At 49.2% G+C, this 22,075-nt stretch overlaps 1 protein-coding gene across 3 annotated transcripts in view; it reads left to right on the forward strand.

Moving 5' to 3' along the window:
* Positions 1-22,075, forward strand: part of FANCM (FA complementation group M) — a 174,236-nt gene that overhangs the window by 98,257 nt on the left and 53,904 nt on the right. For all 3 annotated transcript variants that reach the window (XM_039535883.1, XM_039535881.1, XM_039535882.1), the window contains exons 10-11: positions 1,070-1,276; positions 2,962-3,196. In XM_039535883.1, the coding sequence (XP_039391817.1) occupies positions 1,070-1,276; positions 2,962-3,196 (442 nt within the window). The remainder of the gene's footprint in view (positions 1-1,069; positions 1,277-2,961; positions 3,197-22,075) is intronic.

Raw genomic sequence — 22,075 nt, forward strand, 5'->3', positions numbered from 1 at the left:
GCTGTAAAACACTGAAAGGACTTTGGGTGAGCAATAGTCTATAGCACATGAGAGTAGTTAATTAAGTTTAGGCTCTAGAATGCGTGTTATGATTTTATTTTATATGTAACAATTTGTTTCCATAGCTATTACTTAAATCTCTGTGCTACGTTAAATAAACTTATACTTGACTTCTCAATAAACCTATCTAAGTTCTGTGTGTTAAGTGGAGCGGTGACTTGAGGTGAAAGTGGTAAGTAGGGATGTATTGTGCTTTGAAAGTAGCAAATCTGTGAATACTATGGATGTCTAGTGGATCAGGAGCTGGACACTCCAGGGAGATGGTTGGAGCTAACCTGTATAGAGTGGGGCCTGCGTAGGCCTAGAGGAGGGAGACCTTGTGTTGCCCATGGCCAGTGGGGCTGAGGAGCTGACCCCCCAGCATACACAGACATGGCTTCCTTAGGCTAAAATCAGATGATAGTGAGGTGCCTCTCAGCCCTGGGAAGCATGACATCCACTTGCAAAGTATTGTTCTTTCAGATCATCTGACCAAAAAGAAATGTATAAAAGAGAAAATATTTGCATTTAAGAATTTTGTTGTGTGATTTCTTTTAATAAAAAATATGCAATATTTGAAAAGAATGGAAATGGGCGTGGAATGAATTGAGCACAGTGCTTTTTTTCCCTAGGTTTTTTGGAATTCTAAAAGTTAAGATTTTAGGCTATGTCTTGACTTAGTGGAGTAGCAGAAATATAAATATAAATATAATATTTGTAAAATTGAGCAACTGATTACTAGGAGTAGGTTGGTCTTGTGTATATGGTAGTTTGAGGCTGGATAAGGTGTGAAACATCTTGATTCTGTATTTAAGGGTAGAATAACATTAACAAATGCTGTGTGTGTCAGTATTATCAGTCGGCAGTTTAAAATGGAATACTTAACTATTTTGGAAGGAGGTAAATTGTGCTTCTACAATTTTTAAACAAGCTGAAAAAATTTTAATCACAAGGCTGGAATATAAAAAGATGGTGAGAATTTATTTAGGACAGTACAGGAGATTTATGATATGTTTTAATCCATTTTTAGGTGGTAAAATGCTTTCGTGAAGGTGGCTATAATACACTGGTCTCTACATGTGTAGGAGAAGAAGGTTTAGATATTGGAGAAGTTGACCTCATAATCTGTTTTGATGCTCAGAAAAGTCCAATTCGTCTTGTGCAGCGAATGGGTCGAACTGGGCGCAAGCGGAAAGGCAGAATTGTTGTCATACTTGCAGAAGGACGGGAACAACGGGTGAGTTAAGAAATCTCTCGTATTTTCTAACTTTTCGGTCTCATTACTTAGTCTCACAAAACAATTACGTGTAGATTGATTAAAATCCTGGGGAGCTTGATGATGATGGTGAACTCTTTGCATTAATAGTTCAAATGTCCTATTCTGGATTTGCAAATACACTTTGATAGTCCTCCTTTTGTATAGCCACATTCCAGAAATGTTGGAAATGTGGAACTTTAGTACTTCAAGCTTTCATCTGTGTTTGGGGTTTTTTTTTTTCAGTCTTAACACTTTCAAAGCCTTTGAGGCAGGTAAGTAATTATACCTATTATACAGATGGGTAAACTGAAGTATATAAGGTTGTGACTTGCTCAGGGTCACAAAATAAGGTTCTAAAGAGAAAAATGATTCAGGATGGTTGACAGACAACTCCATACAGATTTTTCAAGGAGTATGCTGGCCTACTAGCACAATGTTTGTTTCCCTACATAAATTTTCTCCCTTAAAAAGTATCATCTAACAAAAACTTCTTGCAAACTGATTGAGAGCTGGCATTCTTCACTTGTAAGTAATCTTTTTCAAATACAGTCCAGGTTAGCAGTGACCAGAAGTGGTTGCCAACTGATGGCCTCTCTTGTCTCAGTATGGTCCTACTAGACAGATCTCTGCATCACAGAAGCAATCACTTATAATTGGCATTTATTGGACTTCTCCTTTCATGCTTTTAATAAGAAAAACAAAAGAAATAGCATTGTTGTGTTTTATATAGAAGTTTCATCTTGGTGAAGAAAGGGTATACAGACTATTATAGTTTTAAAGCCCATAATTTTGCACAACTGGGAAAATTTAAATAGCTAAAAATCTAAAAAAAAAATTAAAAAAAATAAAAACTTAAAACATAGCTATTAATTGAAATTTGAAAAATAAAAATCAAATTTGGCCAAGCCTAGTCACATTGTATCTAACCTGGATTACTCTAAACTACAGGCAAGGGTGTTCTCCCTCCTACCTCTCTTTCTCTCTCTCTTCCCCTTCCCCCTCCCCCTTCCAAGGGACATGCCCACTTTTGATACTACGTACAAAAAATTAAATTCTGTATAATATATTGTTGTTGTAGTTATGCCTTACTTGGGGGTTTCTTATTAGATGACGTTCTCAGACATCTCTGTATGTTCTTCAGTGCTATATATTATGCTCTGAATGGTTTTCATAAATGAATATGTCAGGCCATCTCTTCACCTCATTTTACTTGCCTATGGTAAGTGAGTGGAACGGCAAGAATGGGGTGGGAAGAAAGGGAGTGGCAATCTTTTTTGTTCTGTGTTTTGGGTTTTTTTTTCCCCCATTGGAACTTTTAAGATGTGGACATGTTTTTCTGTGTAACCAGATGACCTGATTGTCATCTATATCTCTCTCCTTTTCCTCTGTTCGTCCTGAGATGGGGTCAGATTGTGAACCCCTTACTGACACCTCTGTGAACCCCTTACTCACACAAGTAGTTCCATTGACTCTATTGGGGTGATTCATGTGAGTAAAGGACTCACAATCTGGCTTTGATGTATTTGGCCTGTATTTTTTTGTAACACGTGTTTGGGGACTCAAAAATATAATACGTAACAAGTATGAATGTTGAAGTGCTCTTTTAATTCTTAGTTATAAGGTGAAACTCTCCAGTAACAAGTGTCTTATCCTCTGTTTTACAGACTTACAATCAAAGCCAGTCCAACAAAAAGAGCATTTACAAAGCAATTTCTGAAAACAAAATGCTTCACTTTTACCAGCAAAGTCCTCGTCTGATTCCTGAAGGAATAAACCCAAAGTTGCACAAAATGTTTATCACTCCTGCAGTATATGAACCAAATAATTCAAGATCACTTTCCAAAGAGAGAAGATCCAGCTCACTCCAGCATAAATCCGCTCTCTTTTCCATGGGCACAAGTAAGATTATGATGATTTCTTTATATGTATTGTGTAACACAGGGGTCATCGACCTTTCAGAAGTGGTGTGCTGAGTCTTCATTTATTCACTCTAATTTAAGGTTTCACGTGCCAGTAATACATTTTAACATTTTTAGAAGGTCTCTTTCTCTAAGTCTGTAATATATAACTAAACTCTCTTGGCAGTCCATCGATCCGAGGATGACAAATCTGTGCAGATCATCTATTGTTGGTCTCATGGTGTGCTCTCTGATGACTATACAAGCCCATTCTAGAGGTGCACATTTTGCTGCGGATGGTGCATGGGAAGTTCGTGGTCAGTGGGTTGTGCGCTGCTGGTGCTCTGTGACGTCGTTCACGAGCCTCTTGTAGACGCCGGCAGCGGCCTGCCTCAAAGGCGATGCAGGTATTCCTGACTGTTGCACGCCACTGTGTTCTGTCGCTGGCGGCGTCCTCAAGGTCCCTAGGTTAAACTATTGTTGTATGAAAAGTAAATAAGGTTTTTAAAATGTTTAAGAACCTTCATTTAAAATTAAATTACAATGCAGAGCCCCCCGGAACAGTGGCCAGGACCTGGGCAGTGTGAGTGGCACTGAAAATCAGCTCATGCGCTGCCTTCGGCACGCGTGCCATAGGTTGCCTACCCAGTGGTTCTCAACCTAGTTATCATTGTGGGCCATATCCAATACTACCTGTATGGCCCTGAGGATGTCATATGGACCGCAGCTGTTTGCTGATTGGGTCGCGGGTTGAGAACCATTGGTGTAAGCTGATGTCGTGACTGCATTGTGGTCCTGAAACATGCACAAAACTGTTCATAAGTGTTATGGGTCATTAGTAAAAATATAATTTATCTTACTCAAAACTTTTCAGTTGCAATATTATGATGAGACCAGTTGTTTATTTACAAGTTACAATTCTTTCAGCATCCTTGAATCAGTTATTCCCTTAATGTGTATAGGGTGAATCAGCTACTTGTCTCACTTCTCCTTAATGCAACTCCCAAGTGTTTGCTGGGTCTTAAACAAGTAATATTGCATCAAAATGTTTTTGCATCTTTATCAGGCTCCGTAACTTAGGCAGAAATTGTTTTCTTGACTAATTTTAATAATAGAAAAACAGCTGAAAATTCACCACATTTTAACAGATAACTATAGATGAAATGCTCCCTGTTTGCAGAGCTCTTGTTTCAGTCTGAAAAATGGCAGGGACTTAGAGTTGATCCATTGGAACCATAGATTCCTAGGTCAGAAGGGACCATTGTGATAATCTAATCTGACCTCATGCATTACACCGTTCATAGAACTTCCCCATAATAATTCCTAGAGCAGATCTTTTTAAGAAAAACATCCAGTCTTCATTTAAAAAAAAAAATTAATGATGGAAAATCCACTGTGGTAAATTGTTCAAATGGTTAATTACCCTGTACACGCTCTGCCAAAAAATTATGCCTCATTTCCAGTCAAGCACCAGCTAATAGCCATTGGGTCATGTTATACCTTTCTCTTCTTAAACTGAAGAACCCGTTATTAAATGTTTGTTCCCTATGTAGATACCGTTGGCTATTTCTCATTCTCCTATTTGGTAAGAAGAGGGGAACCCCTCAGAACAGATAGGAATAACCAAAGACTCTTCTAATATAGTAGAAAAGGTAAAGGTGTGATCAGCACCACAGCTTGTGTCCAGGGAACTGCTTGTTCTACCACTTGAGATTAGGTTCCTCCTAAAAGTTTTTGTAGTAGACATAATCTAGCCCCTTCCCTTCTTCTCTCCTGCTCCCAAGAGTTGATAATTCATCTCTGAAAACAACTTGGCTCATTCCAGTGATGTACAACCTAAAGGAAAATGTCAATGAATTCTAGTACTTCATTATAGGACTACTGAAAACTTACATAAACAGAATATGTCTTTAAATCCCTCCTAATCCCTTTTCTCAAAGAAAGATGGAGCTTTGTAAGATTATACTTGGGGGTGGGGGGGGGGGAGGGAGCAGATACTAAGATCAAAGACAGGATACTGGGCTAGATGGACCTTTGGTCTGACCCAGTATGGCTGGTCTTATGGCTATGGTGCCAAACAAACGAATATTTCTAGATGTTGTAGACAACAATCTAAATTATAAGACCAACAGTAAAATGTTCATTTATTTCCATTAATTTACTCACTACTCTATTTTGAAATGCCTTTTCAATTTGTTTTACTTAGAATTTTGCTTGTAATTTCAAATACTCTTCTGCATTCATATACTGAACTCGAGTAAGCCTCTGATCTGTGGTTTTGTATTAAAGTAATATACTTATGTCACATATCTTTTTACAGTTATTGTTTAGCTCTAAAGTTCCCTACTTATTACCAATATATGGTTGTTTCAGTAGACAACAGTTTGTCTGAATTTTTTTTTAATTACATCATATTTAAGAGTGCTGATGCATTTTTTGTAGTGACAAATCTTATGTCTTTTGTTGCAAATTAATTCTTTAATTTGGGGTTTTAAAAAGGTGAAAATGTATCTGCTGTGCCAGCGTTGCTTTTGGCCAACAATCATGCCATCAGAACACACACTAGACTTTTAGTTTATAAAGTGGTGGTAACTTTCCTCTATGCTTGTGATTCTGGGTGACTTATCAAAAACACCTGAAAAACCTGGAATACCAGCACCAGCACTTTCTTTGGAAGATCCTCAACATAAAGTGGGAGGATCATCGCACTAATATCAGTGTCCTCACAGAGGCCAACATCATCAGTGTTGAGTTCCTCATTATCCAACACCAGCTGAGGTGGAGCGGGCACTGTGTGCTCACACCTGATGTACGCTTACCAAAACAACTACTGTATGCCCAGCTCACCAAAGGAGAAAAGAAACTGGAAGGCCAAAAGAAATGCTTTAAAAACATCCTCAAGATAAACATCAAGAGATACGACATCGACACCACACACTAGAAGACAGCAGTCCAGGATAGGGATAATTGGTGAAGACTTGTCAAAAAAGGGACGTCCACTTTTGAGGAAAATCACCTTGCCCTGATCACAGAAAAACGCCGGAAAAGAAAGGACAGATGACTGTCACACAACAATCTTGGCCCAAGCCTGACTTCCAATGCCACCTGCAATGTCTGCCAATGAGTTTGCAGCTCAAGGATTAGATTCCTCACTCACCAAAGGACCCATCAAAATAAAACCTGTGAAAGAGATCATCCTTGACCTCGAGGGATCGCTGATGATGATGGATTCAAAGCCATATTTTACAAATAAACTTGTGCCAACATGCGCCAACATGCCTCCGCATTCCTCTACATTTTAGTACAATGCTGCTCATTGGTGTGAAATCGCACTGTCCTCCGATTGCTTGGCACATTTCTTTTCCTATGAGATAAATGTACTTGCTGGTGAGTGGAACAGTATCTATTATTGGTTTTTAAACCAGAGATTCTAATTATTTGAGTAATCTGTTGAAGAGGCAATTTTTTAGATATAGTGTTTGCTGTAATAGCCCACTCATCATGTGGAATAGTGAGCTGTTTGACCATTGCCACCAACCAAAGTGCATGCAATCATACTTCTGAAGTTCTGGCAACCCCATCTTAACTCCAGCCCTCACCTCCCTCCAGTAGCCTGAGTACTACCTAACATATGGTTCAGATGGTCAGGACTGTACTCAAGAATAATGGTTACTCTCAAGGGTCAGGGGAAGGAATTAGGTGCCCAGCCTTTAGTACAGTCATTATGCCATTTTCTGCCAGCCCTTACTGCACCTCCTCTCATCTTGATACATTCTCTTTCTTCCCTGGGAGGATGAAGATCCATTGAGTTTGAGTCCTGGTTAGGTACTTGAGAGGTACCTGGTCTAAATGGATCCTAAAATTGCTGCTGTCCTGCTTCAGAAGTAAGCATCTGAAGAAAGAGGCCTGCAGCCTCTTCAACACAGTAGGATTAATTCCTCTGTGGCTTGGTTTCTTAACCAGCTTTTGAGAAGGCCTGGAAGGAAGGGAACTTGGTAAAACTCTCTTGCAGACTCTGCTCCCTCCAGCTCCATCTTGTTTCCATCCCGTTGCCCATGTCAGACTCAGGTGTCACTTGGTAGAGCATGTTCAGTTAGCCACTTTCCTCTCCTTGAGCAGCAGCTGCCTGCAAGTTCGATTCTTGCTGAAAGCTCTCCTTTCAGAAGCTTACCCTCTCTGAGGCCTTGTCTACATTGGGAATTTGCCAGGCTTCCAGCAGCTGATGGTCAGCCACTGTGGCGCTGCTCTGTTGAAGCTGATGCCTGCTTGAGAAAGCATGAGGGTTTGGGGAGGAGAGATTCTTTGTTTCCAGCTGGTTCCTTCCAGCAGTTAGAAATATCAGGACTCAGAAGGAAGGGTTAGAGTTATTCAGCACACCATAGGAAAAGGAAGATCATTTTCCTGGTACGACCAGACAATTCCAAACCAAGGATTTTGAGCTTGTTTCCTTTGTATTGGAACTTTCACATCAAGGAATGCTACTCTCACATAAGAATATGTCTGCTTTCCCTCTTGACCTGGATATTGAGAAGATTAAGAGCTCATGGAAGGCTTGAGACTTGAAAACTCATCTACACAAATTGCAGGTGCTCCCCAGGGACTTCTGTGACTCATAAGCTACTCTCCAGAAGATTGATTCAGCCATTTTATTTAATCAGTATTTACACTGCCTCCATCCTGTGCTATCTCATCAGCATGGTCATTGCAATGAGCTACCTTTTTCTAAAATTCCTTTTTCTTTTTTTTTTTTAAACACTTTTAAAATATTACTGAACTGCTAATTCCCTAATCTGGCTTTTTAATGTCCAATGGGTTGGATCAGAGGTGCTGCTTTTGAGCCTGCTCTGGGATCCAGATGCATAACTGGTAAAGGCCCCTCAGAAATAAAATGGAAAATGCTGATGCAGTAAAACCTTTCTATACTTGTCACTGTAGGGTTTTATGTGACTGAAGTGTATGGAGTAAATTAAAATGTCTATCATATTTATAGGCTGGTTATGGCTGTACTGAAAAACTTTATTGTATGCTGAATAATTTGTCATGGAAGGATGAAAATACTAGTCAAATAACATATGACTGCTTGGCCTTGCTGCAGATACCACTCTCCACACCATGTCTTCTAATCCTCTGGTCAGAGCACATCTGGTTAGTACAGTGTCATCAGCCAGTGCTTTCACGTGGGATGCTGATGTTGCTAACAGTGATACAGCAGAACTGATGTTAATAATGGGAAATATTTTAAAAATGAGCCTGATGTAGACTGGACTGTAATTTCTAATTTGTTTAATTTTTTACTTGATCTTGGTGGCCACATTGCTGGGTGTTGCAGACCAAATGACTCAGTCACCTTGACTGTCGTCCTGGTCTCCCCACACTCTTCTACAGCTGCTAGTTTTGATACTAAATTTGGCAGGATTTCTCTTCACTGATGCTCATAAAAAATTCATACTGGTGTAGAAAGCTATTTCTATGTTATAATTATTAGGAGCCAAAAAATTAGCTATTGAGATGATATTAAATGGATTTAGTAGGGAGCTCATTGAAACACTGCTTAGCTGCTCGGCTGTGTCACATGACCTCCCTACACATTCAGTTTGAAGGCAAAACCATGCTGACCTGTGATATTACACTGTTGTTCAAGGGGGCTTACAAAAACTCAGTAAAACTTGACTTCAGGAATCCTGCCTGAATGTTCAGCTTTAAAAGCAAATTAAAAAGGGCTCCAGGAGTCCTTCTGAATGTTACGTTACTTTCTGACAACATGCATGAAGGGTTTGGGGATTTTGCAGTACGGTCCAAACATAATAGTGTGGTGCGCTGGACATCATAGATTCATTTTGGTTAACAAGAAAATCTTTCATATAGCTTTCTAAGTATTAACCATTCTAATCTGTTTGAAGGAACAAGTTTAGAATCGGGATGCTATAGCACATTCCATCTCAAGTGATACACTTTATACTTCAGAACAAACAGATTATATTCACTTCATTAAGTAATGATGAAGCTTTTAACTGAGCTCAGAAAGCCTGTATCTTAATATCTGTTAGATTTGTCCCCTTTGTGCTACAGCAGTGGAAAAAGTCTATTTTTAAAAAAGTTACTAGAGAAGAAATTCCTGTTGAAAAATAGTTCACAAAAGGCAGATCAAGGAATCATAGAATATTAGGGTTGGAAGAGACCTCAGGAGGTCATCTAGTCCAATCCCCTGCTCAAAGCAGGATCAACACCTACTAAATCATCCCAGCTGGGCTTGTCAAGCTGGGCCTTAAAAACCTCTAAGCATGGAGATTCCACCACCTCCCTAGGTAACCCATTCCAGTGCTTCACCACCCTCCTAGTGAAATAGTGTTTCCTAATATCCAACCTAGACCTCCCCCACTGCAACTTAGGTATATCTCCATATCTAGATAGATAGATATGGAACTGGAAGCGACCCCGAAAGGTCCTTGAGTCCAGCCCCCTGCCTTCACTAGAAGGACCAAGTACTGATTTTGCCCCAAATCCCTAGGTGGCCCCCTCAAGGATTAAACCAGAGGTCGGCAACCTTTGAGAAGTGGTGTGCCGAGTCTTCATTTATTCACTCTAATTTAAGGTTTCACGTGTCGGTAATACATTAATGTTTTTAGAAGGTCTCTTTCCATAACTCTATAATATATAACTAAACTATCGTAGTATGTAAAGTAAATAAGGTTTTTAAAATGTTTAAGAAGCTTCATTTAAAATTAAATTAAAATACAGAGCCCCCCGGGCAGGTGGCCAGGACCTGGGCAGCGTGAGTGCTACTGAAAATCAGTTTGCATGCCACCTTTGGCATGCGTGCCATAGGTTGCGTACCCCTGGATTAAACTCTCAACCCTGGGTTTAGCAGGCTAATGCTCAAACCACTGAGTTATCCCTCCCCCCCACTGAGACCATTGCTTCTTGTTCTGTCATCTGCCACCACTGAGAACAGCCTAGCTCCATCCTCTTTGGAACCCCCTTCAGGTAGTTGAAGGCTGCCATCAAATCCCCCCTCACTCTTCGCTTCTGCAGACTAAATAACCCCAGTTCCCTCAGCCTCTCTTCGTAAATCATGTGTCCCAGCCCCCTAATCATTTTCGTTGCCCTCCACTGGACTCTCCAATTTGTCCACATCCCTTGTGTAGTGGGGGAACCAAAACTGGATGCAGTACTCCAGGTGTGGCCTCACCAGTGCCGAATAGAGGGGAATAATCACTTCCCTCGATCTGCTGGCAATGCTCCTACTAATACAGCCCAATATGCCGTCAGCCTTTTTGGCAACAAGGGCACACTACTGACTCATATCTAGCTTCTCATCCACTGTAATCCCCAGGTCCTTTTCTGCAGAACTGCTTCTTAGCCAGTCAGTCCCCAGCCTGTAGCGGTGCATGGGATTCTTCCTTCCTAAGTATAGGACTCTGTATTTGTCCTTGATGAAACCTCATCAGATTTCTTTTGGCCCAGTCCTCCAATTTGTCTAGGTCACTCTGGACCCTGTCCCTACCCTCCAATGTGTCTGCCTCTCCCCACAGTTTAGTGTCATCTGCAAATTTGCTGAAGGTGCAATTAATCCTATCATCCAGATCATTAAGAAAGATGTTGAACAAAACTGGCCCCAGGACCAACCCCTGGGGCACTCCACTTGATACCGGCTGCCAACTAGACATTGCGCAGTTAGTTACTACCCGTTGAGCCCGACAGTCTAGCCAGCTTTCTATCCACTGTGACAAAGTCCCTCTTCTACCTTGGTGGGTCCTGCGCTTCTTGGCGGATTTGCTCACCTCAGTGATCTTCCCCTCTGGCGGAACCCACAGTCTGAATCAACTCCTCCTGTGTCTGATCAGGAGTTGGGAGGTTTGGGGGGAACCCGGGCCCACCCTCTACTCCGGGTTCCAGCCCAGAGCCCTGTGGAATGTAGCTGTCTATAGTGCCTCTTATAACAGCTGCATGACAGCTACAATTCCCTGGGCTACTTCCCCATGGCCTCCTCCAAACACCTTCTTTATCCTCACCACAGGTCCTTCCTCCTGGTGTCTGATAATGCTTGATTGTATGATAATTCCTCAATCCTACAGCAGCACACCCTCTCAGTCTCAACTCCTTGTGCCTCTTGCTCCCAGCTCCTCACATGCACTTCTCTCCTCTAGCTCCTCCTGCTTGACTGGAGTGAGCTCCCCTTTTTATACCAGGTGCCCTGATTAGCCTGCCCTGATTGGCTGCAGGTGCTCCAATCAATGTAGCTCTCTCCGGTGCCTTCTAGAAAGTTCTTAATTGGCCCCAGGTGCCCTGATTAGCCTGCCCTGATTGGCTGCAGGTGCTCCAATCAATGTAGCTCTCTCAGGTGCCTTCTAGAAAGTTCTTAATTGGCCCCAGGTGCCTTAATTACCCTGGAGCAACTGCCATTTTGGTTCCCATGGTACTAGGGATTTGCTTAGCCTGGGGCTAACATACCTGTTCCTGAGTACTTTCCTGTAGCCATCCGGCCTTGCTCCATCACATATCCCCCCCCTCTGCTCAACACCATAGGGTTGGGCAGCTTGGGACGCCAGGCAGTGTGCTCACGAAAGACCATCAGGGTTGCCGTGGTGGCATCCAGCCCTATGCCGTATGCGGAACTGGAATGGTTGGAGGGATAAGAACCACCTGGTGACCCTTGCATTCTTCTCCCTATTTCTCTGCATCCATTGAAGGGGTGCATGGTCCGTCACAAGAGTAAACCGTCGGCCTAAGAGGTAATAACACAGCGTCTCAATGGCCCATTTGACAGCAAGGCATTCTCTCTCGACTACTGCATACTTCCGTTCTCGTGGGAGCAGCTTTCTGCTTAGGTAGAGAATCGGGTGTTCTTCATCTCCAATCATTTGGGACAGAACTGCCCCCAACCCCACCTCAGAGGCATCTGTCTGTAAAATAAATTCCTTGGTAAAGTCTGGGGCTATGAGTACGGAGTCATTACAGAGGGCTGTCCGAAGGTCTACAAACGCCCCTTCTGCAGCGTCAGTCCACTTCACCATGTCTGGACCCCGAGCCTTCACCAGATCCGTTAGAGGACTTGCCCTACTGGCGAAGTGGGGAATAAACCGTCGGTAGTAGCCTACCACGCCTAGGAATGCACGGACCTGCTTCTTTCGGGTCGGCCGGGGCCAGTTTTGAATCGCTTCTAGTTTTAGTTTGGGGCTTCACTATACCTCTTACTACAATATATCCCAGGTACCTAGCCTCTGCTAGTCCTATGGCACACTTAGCAGGATTAGCGGTGAGGCCAGCCCGCCTTAAGGTGCGTAGCACTGCCTCAACTTTCTCCAAGTGGGTTCCCCAGTCTGGCGTATGGAGGATGACATCATCTAGGTATGCAGCTGCATAACTAGTATGGGGGCGCAGCAGCTTATCCATGAGGCGCTGGAATGTGGCTGGGGCCCCATGTAACCCAAAAGGGAGAACAGTGTACTGGAATAGACCGTCTGGGGTGGAGAACGCTGTCTTTTCTTTAGCTTCTTTGGTCAGGGGAATCTGCCAATACCCTTTTGTCAGATCCAGTGTAGTCAAGAATCGGGCACTACCCAGTCGGTCAACCAGTTCGTCGATGCGTGGTATGGGGTATGCATCAAATTGGGATACTTCATTCAGTCGGCGAAAGTCATTACAGAATCTCGTGGTACCATCAGGTTTGGGCACTAGAATGATTGGACTGCACCACTGACTGTAGGATTCTTCAATAACGCCTAATTCTAACATTTTCTTTACTTCGGCCTTGATTTTTTCTCTTTTGGCTGCTGGGATTCGGTAGGGTCTCAGTGTTACCTTGGCTCCAGGGATCGTGCGGATATGGTGATAGGTCTCAGTCGTCCGCCCCGGTTTTGTAGAGAACACATCTCAATTGCGATTAATCATGTCGGCTGCCTCGATCTTTTGGATTGGCGTCAAGTCGGGTGATATCTTCACTTGCTCATGTAAGTTATCCTCCTGGGGAAGGGTCTCCCGGGTGACTAAGCATGCCTCTCGATCATGCCAAGGTTTTAGAAGATTGATGTGGTAAATTTGCTCCTGTTTCCTGCGGCCTGGCTGCCGCACCTTATAGTTTACCTCTCCCACGGCTTCAATCACTTCATAGGGTCCCTGCCACTGGGCCAACAGCTTGCTTTCTGCTGTGGGCACCAGGACCATTACTCGATCCCCTGGTTGGAACCGTCGAAGCTTTGCTTGGTGGTTATAATGGGTCCGTTGGGTCTCCTGTGCTTTCTCCAAATGTTCTCGTACAATGGGTGTAACTCGGGCTATCCGATCCCTCATCTGTATTACATGCTCGACTATGTTCCTTCCGGGATTTGGCTCCTTTTCCCAGGCTTCTCTGGCTATATCCAATATGCCTCGGGGGTGGCGCCCATATAGTAGTTCGAATGGAGAGAAGCCTGTGGAGGCTTGTGGAACTTCCCGGATGGCGAACATGAGGTAAGGCAATAGGGTATCCCAGTCTTTCCCATCCCGGCTCACCACTTTCCGGATCATAGCCTTGAGGGTCCTATTGAACCTTTCCACAGGGCCGTCTGTTTGTGGGTGGTATACAGAGGTCCGTAGGGCTTGTACATGGAGCAATGAACAGAGATCTTTCATCAACTTAGACACAAAAGGTGTCCCTTGATCAGTCAGTATCTCCTTGGGTAGCCCAACCTGGGAAAAGATCTGTACTAGCTCCTTAGCTATTGTCTTGGAAGCTGTGTTGCGTAGGGGGACGGCTTCTGGGTATCGGGTAGCATAGTCTAGTACAACCAGCACATGTTGGTGGCCCTGAGCTGTCTTCTCTAGGGGCCCAATCAGATCCATGGCTATGCGTTCAAATGGTACCTCTATTATTGGAAGAGGTATCAAAGGGGCCCGTAAGTGTGGGCGAGGGCTATGTAGCTGACACTCTGGACAAGAGGTGCAGTATCGCCTGACATCTTCATGTATTCCTGGCCAGAAAAACCTCCGCAGGATCCTGGCCTGGGTTTTCTCTACCCCTAAGTGTCCTCCAAACAGGTGACTGTGGGCGAGGCTCAATATGGCTTTTTGATGTTTTCGGGGCACCAGAAGTTGATGTATCTCCTGCTCCTGCATTTGCACCACACGGTACAGGAGATCTTTCTTCACTATAAAGTAGGGTCCTGGACCTCGGACCTTCCCCTCCACTGCTATCCCATCTATCTCAGCCACCTCTTTCCTGACATTATCATATCTGGGGTCCTCTGCCTGGTCCCATCCGAATGTCTCTCTCCCAGGACTACCCTGCCTGAGCTCCCAGGGGCCGGCTTCTGCTTCTTCCAATGGCCTGTCGCCATCATGGCTGGGGCCAGCCTCTGGCTCACCTTCCATGTTGGTAGTTTCTCTGTTGGCTGCTCGTGCCCATCTGCCTACTAGCGCAGTCTTCTGGCCCTGGGTCAGGATCTGGGTTCCCAAAGCCTTCGCGGCCTTCCTTTCTTTTTTTGTCTTCTGGGCCTTTTGGGGGGCTGAGAAAAGATCCCGAGAAAACTCAGAAAACATGGGGGGTTGACATTCCCCCAATGATGAGTCGCTGCCAACAGGGTCTCCACTTCCCTGCAGCCTCTCAGGGGGAAGTAAATTATCAAATCCTGGATAGTCTCTCCCAATAACTACAGGATATGGGAGTTTAGGAACAACGCCCACTGTCACCTCAATGGGGTTCCCCTGAACCTCTATCTCCACTGGGATGGTGGGGTATTGGCTCATGGCCCCATGCACACATGTCACTGCTACACGTTTGGCTTGTAGCAGCTGGCTACTTTTTACTAGCTTACCCGATATAAGGGTGATAGCACTCCCTGAGTCCACCAGTGCTGTAGTCTCTGTTCCATTTATCTTCACTGGCCTGGTGTAGTTATGTGGGGTTAATGCAACGCCCGCAAGGTGGATAAGGGAGCATGGGACCTCCCAATCCCCCAAGTTGCATTGCATAGGCTCTTCGGTGCTGGACACTGTGCTGCTATGTGTCCCCACTCCCCACATGCATAACATCTATAACTGTTTCTAGTCAGTCTCCCATCATGTGGGCTAGGGGGTTTAGTCACAGGGTTCCCTCCACTCAGGCCAATCCCTTCCTTCGGGAGTCTCTGTGGGTTTTCAGCCCCCCTCTTCCTCCACCTAGGACTCCCCAGGGGTTTGGCTGTCCCTCCTTCCCGGGTTGGGGTTGGGTGTTTGCTACGGAAGGGGCTTTCCTTGCATAGTTGGGTCAATTCTTCGAGTGATTGCTCCAATGCATTCCAGTTAGGTGTGCGCGCCATGCGTGCACGGCATCTCGGAACTTTTTTCCCTAGCAACCCCGGCGGGCCGGCTGGCGCCCCCTGGAGTGGCGCCGCTATGGCGCTAAATATATACCCCAGCCGGCCCGTCCGCTCCTCAGTTCCTTCTTACCGCCCGTGACGGCCAGTTGGAACTGTGGAGTGCTCTCTGTCCTCCACAACCCTAGCTCTCGCTACTTTTCCTTGTACATAGTTTGTTTAGTGTTAGTATAGTTAGTTCAATAGTTAGTTAGTTAGTGATTTAGGTAAGGATAAGGGGGGTAGTTCCTCCCTTTCCTTCCCAGTCTTGAGCTCATGCCCAAGGCACCGGGCTTTAAGCCTGCGCAGCGTGCCAGAGGCCTATGCCGGTTGGTGATCCCCACGGCTCTTGCCTCCGTTGCCTGGGCGAAGGACACCGCACGCGGACAAGTGCGCTATCTGCTCGGCTTTCAAGCCGCGGACCCGTAAGGAGCGAGACATTCGCCTCAAACAGCTCCTTATGGGCGTCCTCCAACCCCTGGCACCGCCAGCGCCCGGCACCGAGGGCTTCATCGGTGCAGAGTGCACCAGCGGCACCGAGCCGTTCCGGCACCGCGGCCCCGGTGCCTAAGCCGGCGGCCAAGAAGACCCGGCGCCGCTCGCTTTCGCCTTCAGACAGTCAGCAGCTGGCGAAAGCAGTGGCAAAAGCCCGCACGGAGGATGCCGCGAGTGGCTGCGGCGTCGTAAAGCGTGCCCTGGGCCCTCGACTCCGGCACCGCAAGCGCCGTCGAGTCCGGCATCGCCGCGCTCCCCGGCACCGACCGTGGTGGAGCCAAGGCTGCCGTCAACGCCGGAGACGTTCTCCTCCGCGCGTGAGCTAATCCGGCTCATAGAGGCACCGAGCCTCCAGCCCCCGGCACCGCCGGTGCGGGCTGTTACATCAGTGGGGAAACCGGCCAGAATGACACGGCCGCCCTCTCTGGACGAACGGCACGGAAGGCGCTCCCGATCCCGGTCCCGCCGCAGGTCGCCGTCCTGTCGTTCGGGATCTCGACGCCGCTCTTCATCTCGGCACCGAGCACCATCCCGACGCCGCTCCTCATCCCGGCACCGGGCACCATCCCGTCGCCGGTCTGAGTCCCGGTACCGTTCTCAATCTCGGTACCGGTCGTACTCCCGGCACCGGTCCAGGTCCAGGTCCAGGTCACCGTACCGACGGTACCGACGGAGATCTCCATCCTGGCACCGATCACGACACCGCGACTCGCGAAGCCCTTCCCGGCACCGCAGATCCCGGTCCCGGTCGAGCTCCCGGCACCGCGGTGGCCGACGGTCGCGATCGCCATCCAGCCGGCGCTACTCCTATCGACCCTCGGCTCCGTCGGCGGAGGGACTCCCGTCCTCAGCGGTTCACTCCCTCGGCGCCTCGGCACCGCCTTGGCCATCCCGCCCGGCATCGGTGGCCTCCGGTGCAGACGATACCGCCCATCAGTTGCCGACCCCGCAAGGACTCCATCACGAGCAGTGGTGCTACTGGGTCCCCTGGGCGCATCATGAGGCGCAGGGCACCCCTTTTCCTTTGCGGGATGGGACCGCCGGGACCAGAGTCCCCGAGGCAACAGTTAGCCGACCGCCTCCCTCTCCTCCACACGAGCCCCCCGCTCCTACGGACCGCCAATCAGCCACTCCGCACGACAAAGCGGAGGCTCAACCACCAGCCCAGGTGCCAGAACCAATCGGGCAGGGCGTCTCTTCATCGTCCTCGCGGACGGCGGTGGCAGGTGCTGTGGCCAACGAGCCCCGCCCATTGACGCCGGGCCTTCCAGGACCTGCTTCGCGAGTGGCGGCCATGGGTCTCCCCGTGGCGGAGGTCCAAGAGGATGAGGACCCGATCACCAATGTGGTGGGCGCGGACACTCCCGTCCGAGTGGCATTGCCCTTCGTGAGGACAATTCAAAAAAACGCCACTACGCTCTGGCAGACCCCCGCTTCTATTCAACCTACAGCACGCGGGGTCGAGCGTAAGTACTTAGCCCCCCCAACGGGCTACGAGTACCTCTACTCCCACCCTACTCCGGACTCCCTGGTCGTTCAATCCGTTAACGACCGTGAGAGACACGGCCAACCTGCCCCAGCGCCCAAATCCAAGGACGCCCGCCGCATGGACCTGCTCGGCCGTAAGGTCTACTCCGCAGGGGGCTTACAAATGCGGATTGCGAACATTATGGTCCTTCTCGCCAGGTACGTCTTTGACATCCTGACGTCCCTGGCGAAGTTCACGGAGCTCCTGCCATCAACATCTCGCCAGGAGTTCTCGGCCTTGTTGGAGGAGGGAAAGAGGTCCTCCAGATCCTCTATCACGGCCGCCCTCGACGCCGCGGACTCCGGGGCTCGGACCTTGGCATCTGGCGTGACGATGAGGCGCATCTCCTGGCTGCAATCCTCCACCCTGCCGCCGGAGGTGCAGTATACTCTCCAGGACCTCCCTTTCGACACCCAGGGTCTGTTTTCCGAAAAGACGGATTCTCGGATCCAGACCCTGAAGGACGGTCGCATCGCCATCCGTACGCTCGGGATGCACACGCCGGCGACGCAACGCAGACCCTTCCGGCCGCAACCCTCCCGCTACCAACAGCGCTATCGGCCGTATGCTAGCCGGCGACCGGCCCAGAACCGCCGTCGCCCGTCGGGCAATCGGCGGAGCCAGGGGCAGGCCTCGTCCAAGGCTCCCCAGGGGGCCAAGTCCACTTTTTGATGGGACGCTCGAGGACGGCCCATCTCTCTCCCTACCGGATCCTTCCCCATTATTTTACAACCGCCTTTCCCATTTCTTTTCGGCGTGGTCCCATTTGACATCGGACAGCTGGGTGCTGCGAACAGTCCAGTCGGGATACCGCCTTCAATTTGTTTCGCCCCCGCCTTCCCACCCACCCTCCCTGTCCCTCTTCAGGGACCCCTCTCACGAGCAAGTCCTCTTGCAAGAGGTCCAGACTCTGTTGAGCGTGGGTGCCATAGAAGCAGTGCCTCAAGACAGGCGGGGCAGGGGATTCTACTCCCGTTATTTCCTTATCCCCAAGGCGAAAGGCGGGCTACGTCCTATCCTGGACCTTCGCGAGCTGAACAAGTTCCTGCTCAAGCCCAAGTTTCGCATGGTCACCTTGGGGACCATCATTCCCTCCCTGGATCCGGGAGATTGGTTTGCCGCCCTCGACATGAAGGACGCTTACTTCCATGTCGCCATCTATCCTCCTCATCGACGTTACCTTCGATTTGTGCTCAGCAACGCCCACTACCAGTTTGCGGTGTTGCCATTCGGTCTCTCCACCGCGCCGAGGGTCTTTACCAAGTGCATGGCGGTGGTCGCGCAACCCTCCGCCGTCGTCAGATCCACGTGTACCCGTGATCTGGGCGACTGGCTGGTTCGCGGGCAATCTCGATAACTCGTGATGGGCCAGGTGGCAGAGATCCGGTCCCTCTTCAGGCGGCTCGGCCTCCTCATCAACGTCGAGAAGTCCACTTTGATTCCTTCTCAGCGCGTGGAGTTCATCGGAGCGGTCCTCGACTCCACCATAGCCAGGGCCTGTCTCCCTCGCGCCCGCCATCAAACGATGGTCACTCATCATGGACCTAGTCACCTTCCCGACCACGACGGTGCGCTCCTGCCTCCGCCTCCTGGGCCACATGGCGGCTTGCACGTATGTGACCGCGTACGCGCGGCTCCACCTCCGCCCGTTCCAGTCCTGGCTGGCGTCGGTGTACCGGCCATATCGAGACCCGCTCGAGATGGTGGTGACGGTCTCCAGAGCGACCCTCGAGTCCCTCCGATGGTGGCTCGACCCGGAGATCGTGTGTGCCGGGATCCCGTTCCACCCTCCGCGCCCGTCCGCCACGCTCACCACGGACGCCTCGGCACTCGGTTGGGGGGCCCACCTCGGCGATCTCCACCCAAGGCCTCTGGTCGACCAGGAGCTCGCCCTCCATATCAATGTCCGCGAGCTGCGGCGATCCGTCTAGCATGCCAAACTTTCTGCCCCCATCTGCAAGGCGATGTGTGACAGTATTCACGGACAATACGACAGCAATGTTCTCGTGAACAAACAGGGCGGAGCGCTCTTCCCCCTCTGCAGGAGGCGATGCTTCTGTGGGACTTCTGCGTGACCCACTCCATTCACCTACAAGCGTCCTTTCTTCCGGGAGTGCAGAACACGCTGGCCGACCGGCTCAGCGGGTCGTTCCTCTCACACGAGTGGTCCCTCCGTCCAGATGTCGTCCACACAAACTTCCGGAGGTGGGGGTTTCCCAGATAGACCTATTCGCCTCCAGGGAGAACAGGTAGTGCCACCGGTTTTGTTCATTCCAGGGTCGCTCACCAGGCTCCCTGTCCGACGCCTTTCTCTACCCCTGGACGGATCGCCTCCTCTATGCCTTCCCTCCAATTCCGCTCGTGCACCGAGTGCTCCTGAAGCTTCGGAGGGACAGAGCCCACGTCATTCTCATAGCGCCGGCCTGGCCGAGGCAGCACTGGTACACCCTGCTGCTCGAGCTCTCCGTTCGGGACCCCATCCCCCTCCCGTTGTGGCGGACCTCATCACCCAGAACTCGGCAGACTCCGCCATCCGAACCTGCAGTCCCTCCATCTTACAGCTTGGTACCTGAGTGGTTGACCCACGCAGAGAGGGGCTGTTCCGCGGCAGTTCAGCAAGTCCTCCTTGAAAGTCCGAAGCCTTCCACTCGCTCCACTTACCTCGCGAAGTGGAAGAGGTTCGCGCTTTGGTGCGATCAGCGATCTCTGAATCCATTCGTAGTTCCGGTACCTACCATCTTCGACTACCTTTGGTACCTTAAGGAGCAAGGTCTTGCAGTCTCCTCGTTGAAGGTTCACCTGGCAGCAGTGTCCGCCTTTCGTCCATCGCTGGAAGGTCGGTCCATCTTCTCCAACCAGATGGTTTCCCGCTTCCTTAAAGGCTTGGACCGCTTGTACCCGCCGGTGCGGCGTCCTGCCCCGACCTGGGATTTGAACCTCGTCCTGGCCAAACTGATGGGTCCCCCCTTCGAGCCCTTGGCCACGTGTTCGCTACTTTACCTCTCCTGGAAGACAGCTTTCCTCGTCGCCATCACATCCGCGAGACGAGTTTCTGAGCTTCGAGCACTAACGGTGGGCCCACCTTACACCGTCTTCCATGCAGACAAGGTACAGCTTCGGCCGCATCCGGCCTTCCTCCCTAAGGTGGTTTCGGCCTTCCACCTCAACCAGGAGATCTTCCTCCCGGTCTTCTTCCCGAAGCCGCATGCCTCGCCTCGGGAACAACAGCTTCACACCCTGGACGTCCGCAGGGCGCTTGCCTTTTACATCGAGCGGACGAAGCCTTTCCGGCGTTCGACCCAGTTGTTTGTCGCCGTTGCCGACGCATGAAGGGTGAGCCGGTCTCTCCCAGAGAATTTCGTCCTGGGTCACCGCATGTATTCGGACCTGTTACGAGCTTGCTCGCGTGCCACCATGCCGCCTCACCGCTCACTCGACGAGGGCGCACGCCTCATCGGTTGCCTTCCTGGCCAACGTTCTGATCCAGGACATCTGTCGAGCGGCCACCTGGTCTTCAGTCCACACCTTCGCCTCCCACTACGCGTTGGTGCAGCAGTCTCGAGACGACGCAGCCTTCGGCTCTGCGGTACTACACTCCGCCACGTCTCACTCCGACCCCACCGCCTAGGTAAGGCTTGGGAATCACCTAACTGGAATGCATTGGAGCAATCACTCGAAGAAGAAAAGACGGTTACTCACCTGTAGTAACTGTTGTTCTTCGAGATGTGTTGCTCCAATCCAATCCAGACCCGCCCACCGTCCCCACTGTCGGAGTAGCCGGCAAGAAGGAACTGAGGAGCGGACGGGCCGGCTGGGGTATATATTTAGCGCCATAGCGGCGCCACTCCAGGGGGCGCCAGCGCCCGGGGTTGCTAGGGAAAAGTTCGAGATGCCGTGCACGCGCGCGCACACACCTAACTGGATTGGATTGGAGCAAAACATCTCGAAGAACAACAGTTACTACAGGTGAGTAACCGTCTTTTCTTTGGCTGTCATGCGTCTTTCTACCAGCGTGATCATCTCGTCATAGGTGTATGGATCTTTCTGGCCTACCCATTTGTGGAGATCTGGTGGCAGGGCCCTTATGTACCGGTCGATGACCAGAACCTCTAGTATCTCTTCCGGACTCCGGGATTCTGTTTGCAACCACTTTCGTGCGAGATAGATGAGGTCATACAATTGGGACTGCGGGATTTTGTCTTCCTGGTACCTCCACTCATGATACCGCTGGGCCCGCACTGCGGTCGTTACCCCAGATCTGGCCAGGATCTCTGCCTTCAACTGGGAGTAGTCTGCTGCAGCCTCTTCAGGCAGATAATGGTAGGCCTTCTGGGCCTCCCCATACAGGAATGGGGCAAGGATGCTAGACCACTGATCTCGAGGCCAGGCCTCCCGTAGGGCTGTCCTCTCAAAGGCCAGAAGGTATGCCTCTACATCATCCTCCCGTGTCATTTTCTGCAGCCAATGGCTAGCCCGTATGAGCCGCGTCCCATCATGGCCACGGTTCAGCTCTGTAAGGGTCTTTACCTGGCTTACCAGTTCCTGC

The sequence above is a fragment of the Mauremys reevesii genome, linkage group 4, assembly GCF_016161935.1.
Source record: "Mauremys reevesii isolate NIE-2019 linkage group 4, ASM1616193v1, whole genome shotgun sequence".
Classification (NCBI taxonomy): domain Eukaryota; kingdom Metazoa; phylum Chordata; order Testudines; family Geoemydidae; genus Mauremys; species Mauremys reevesii.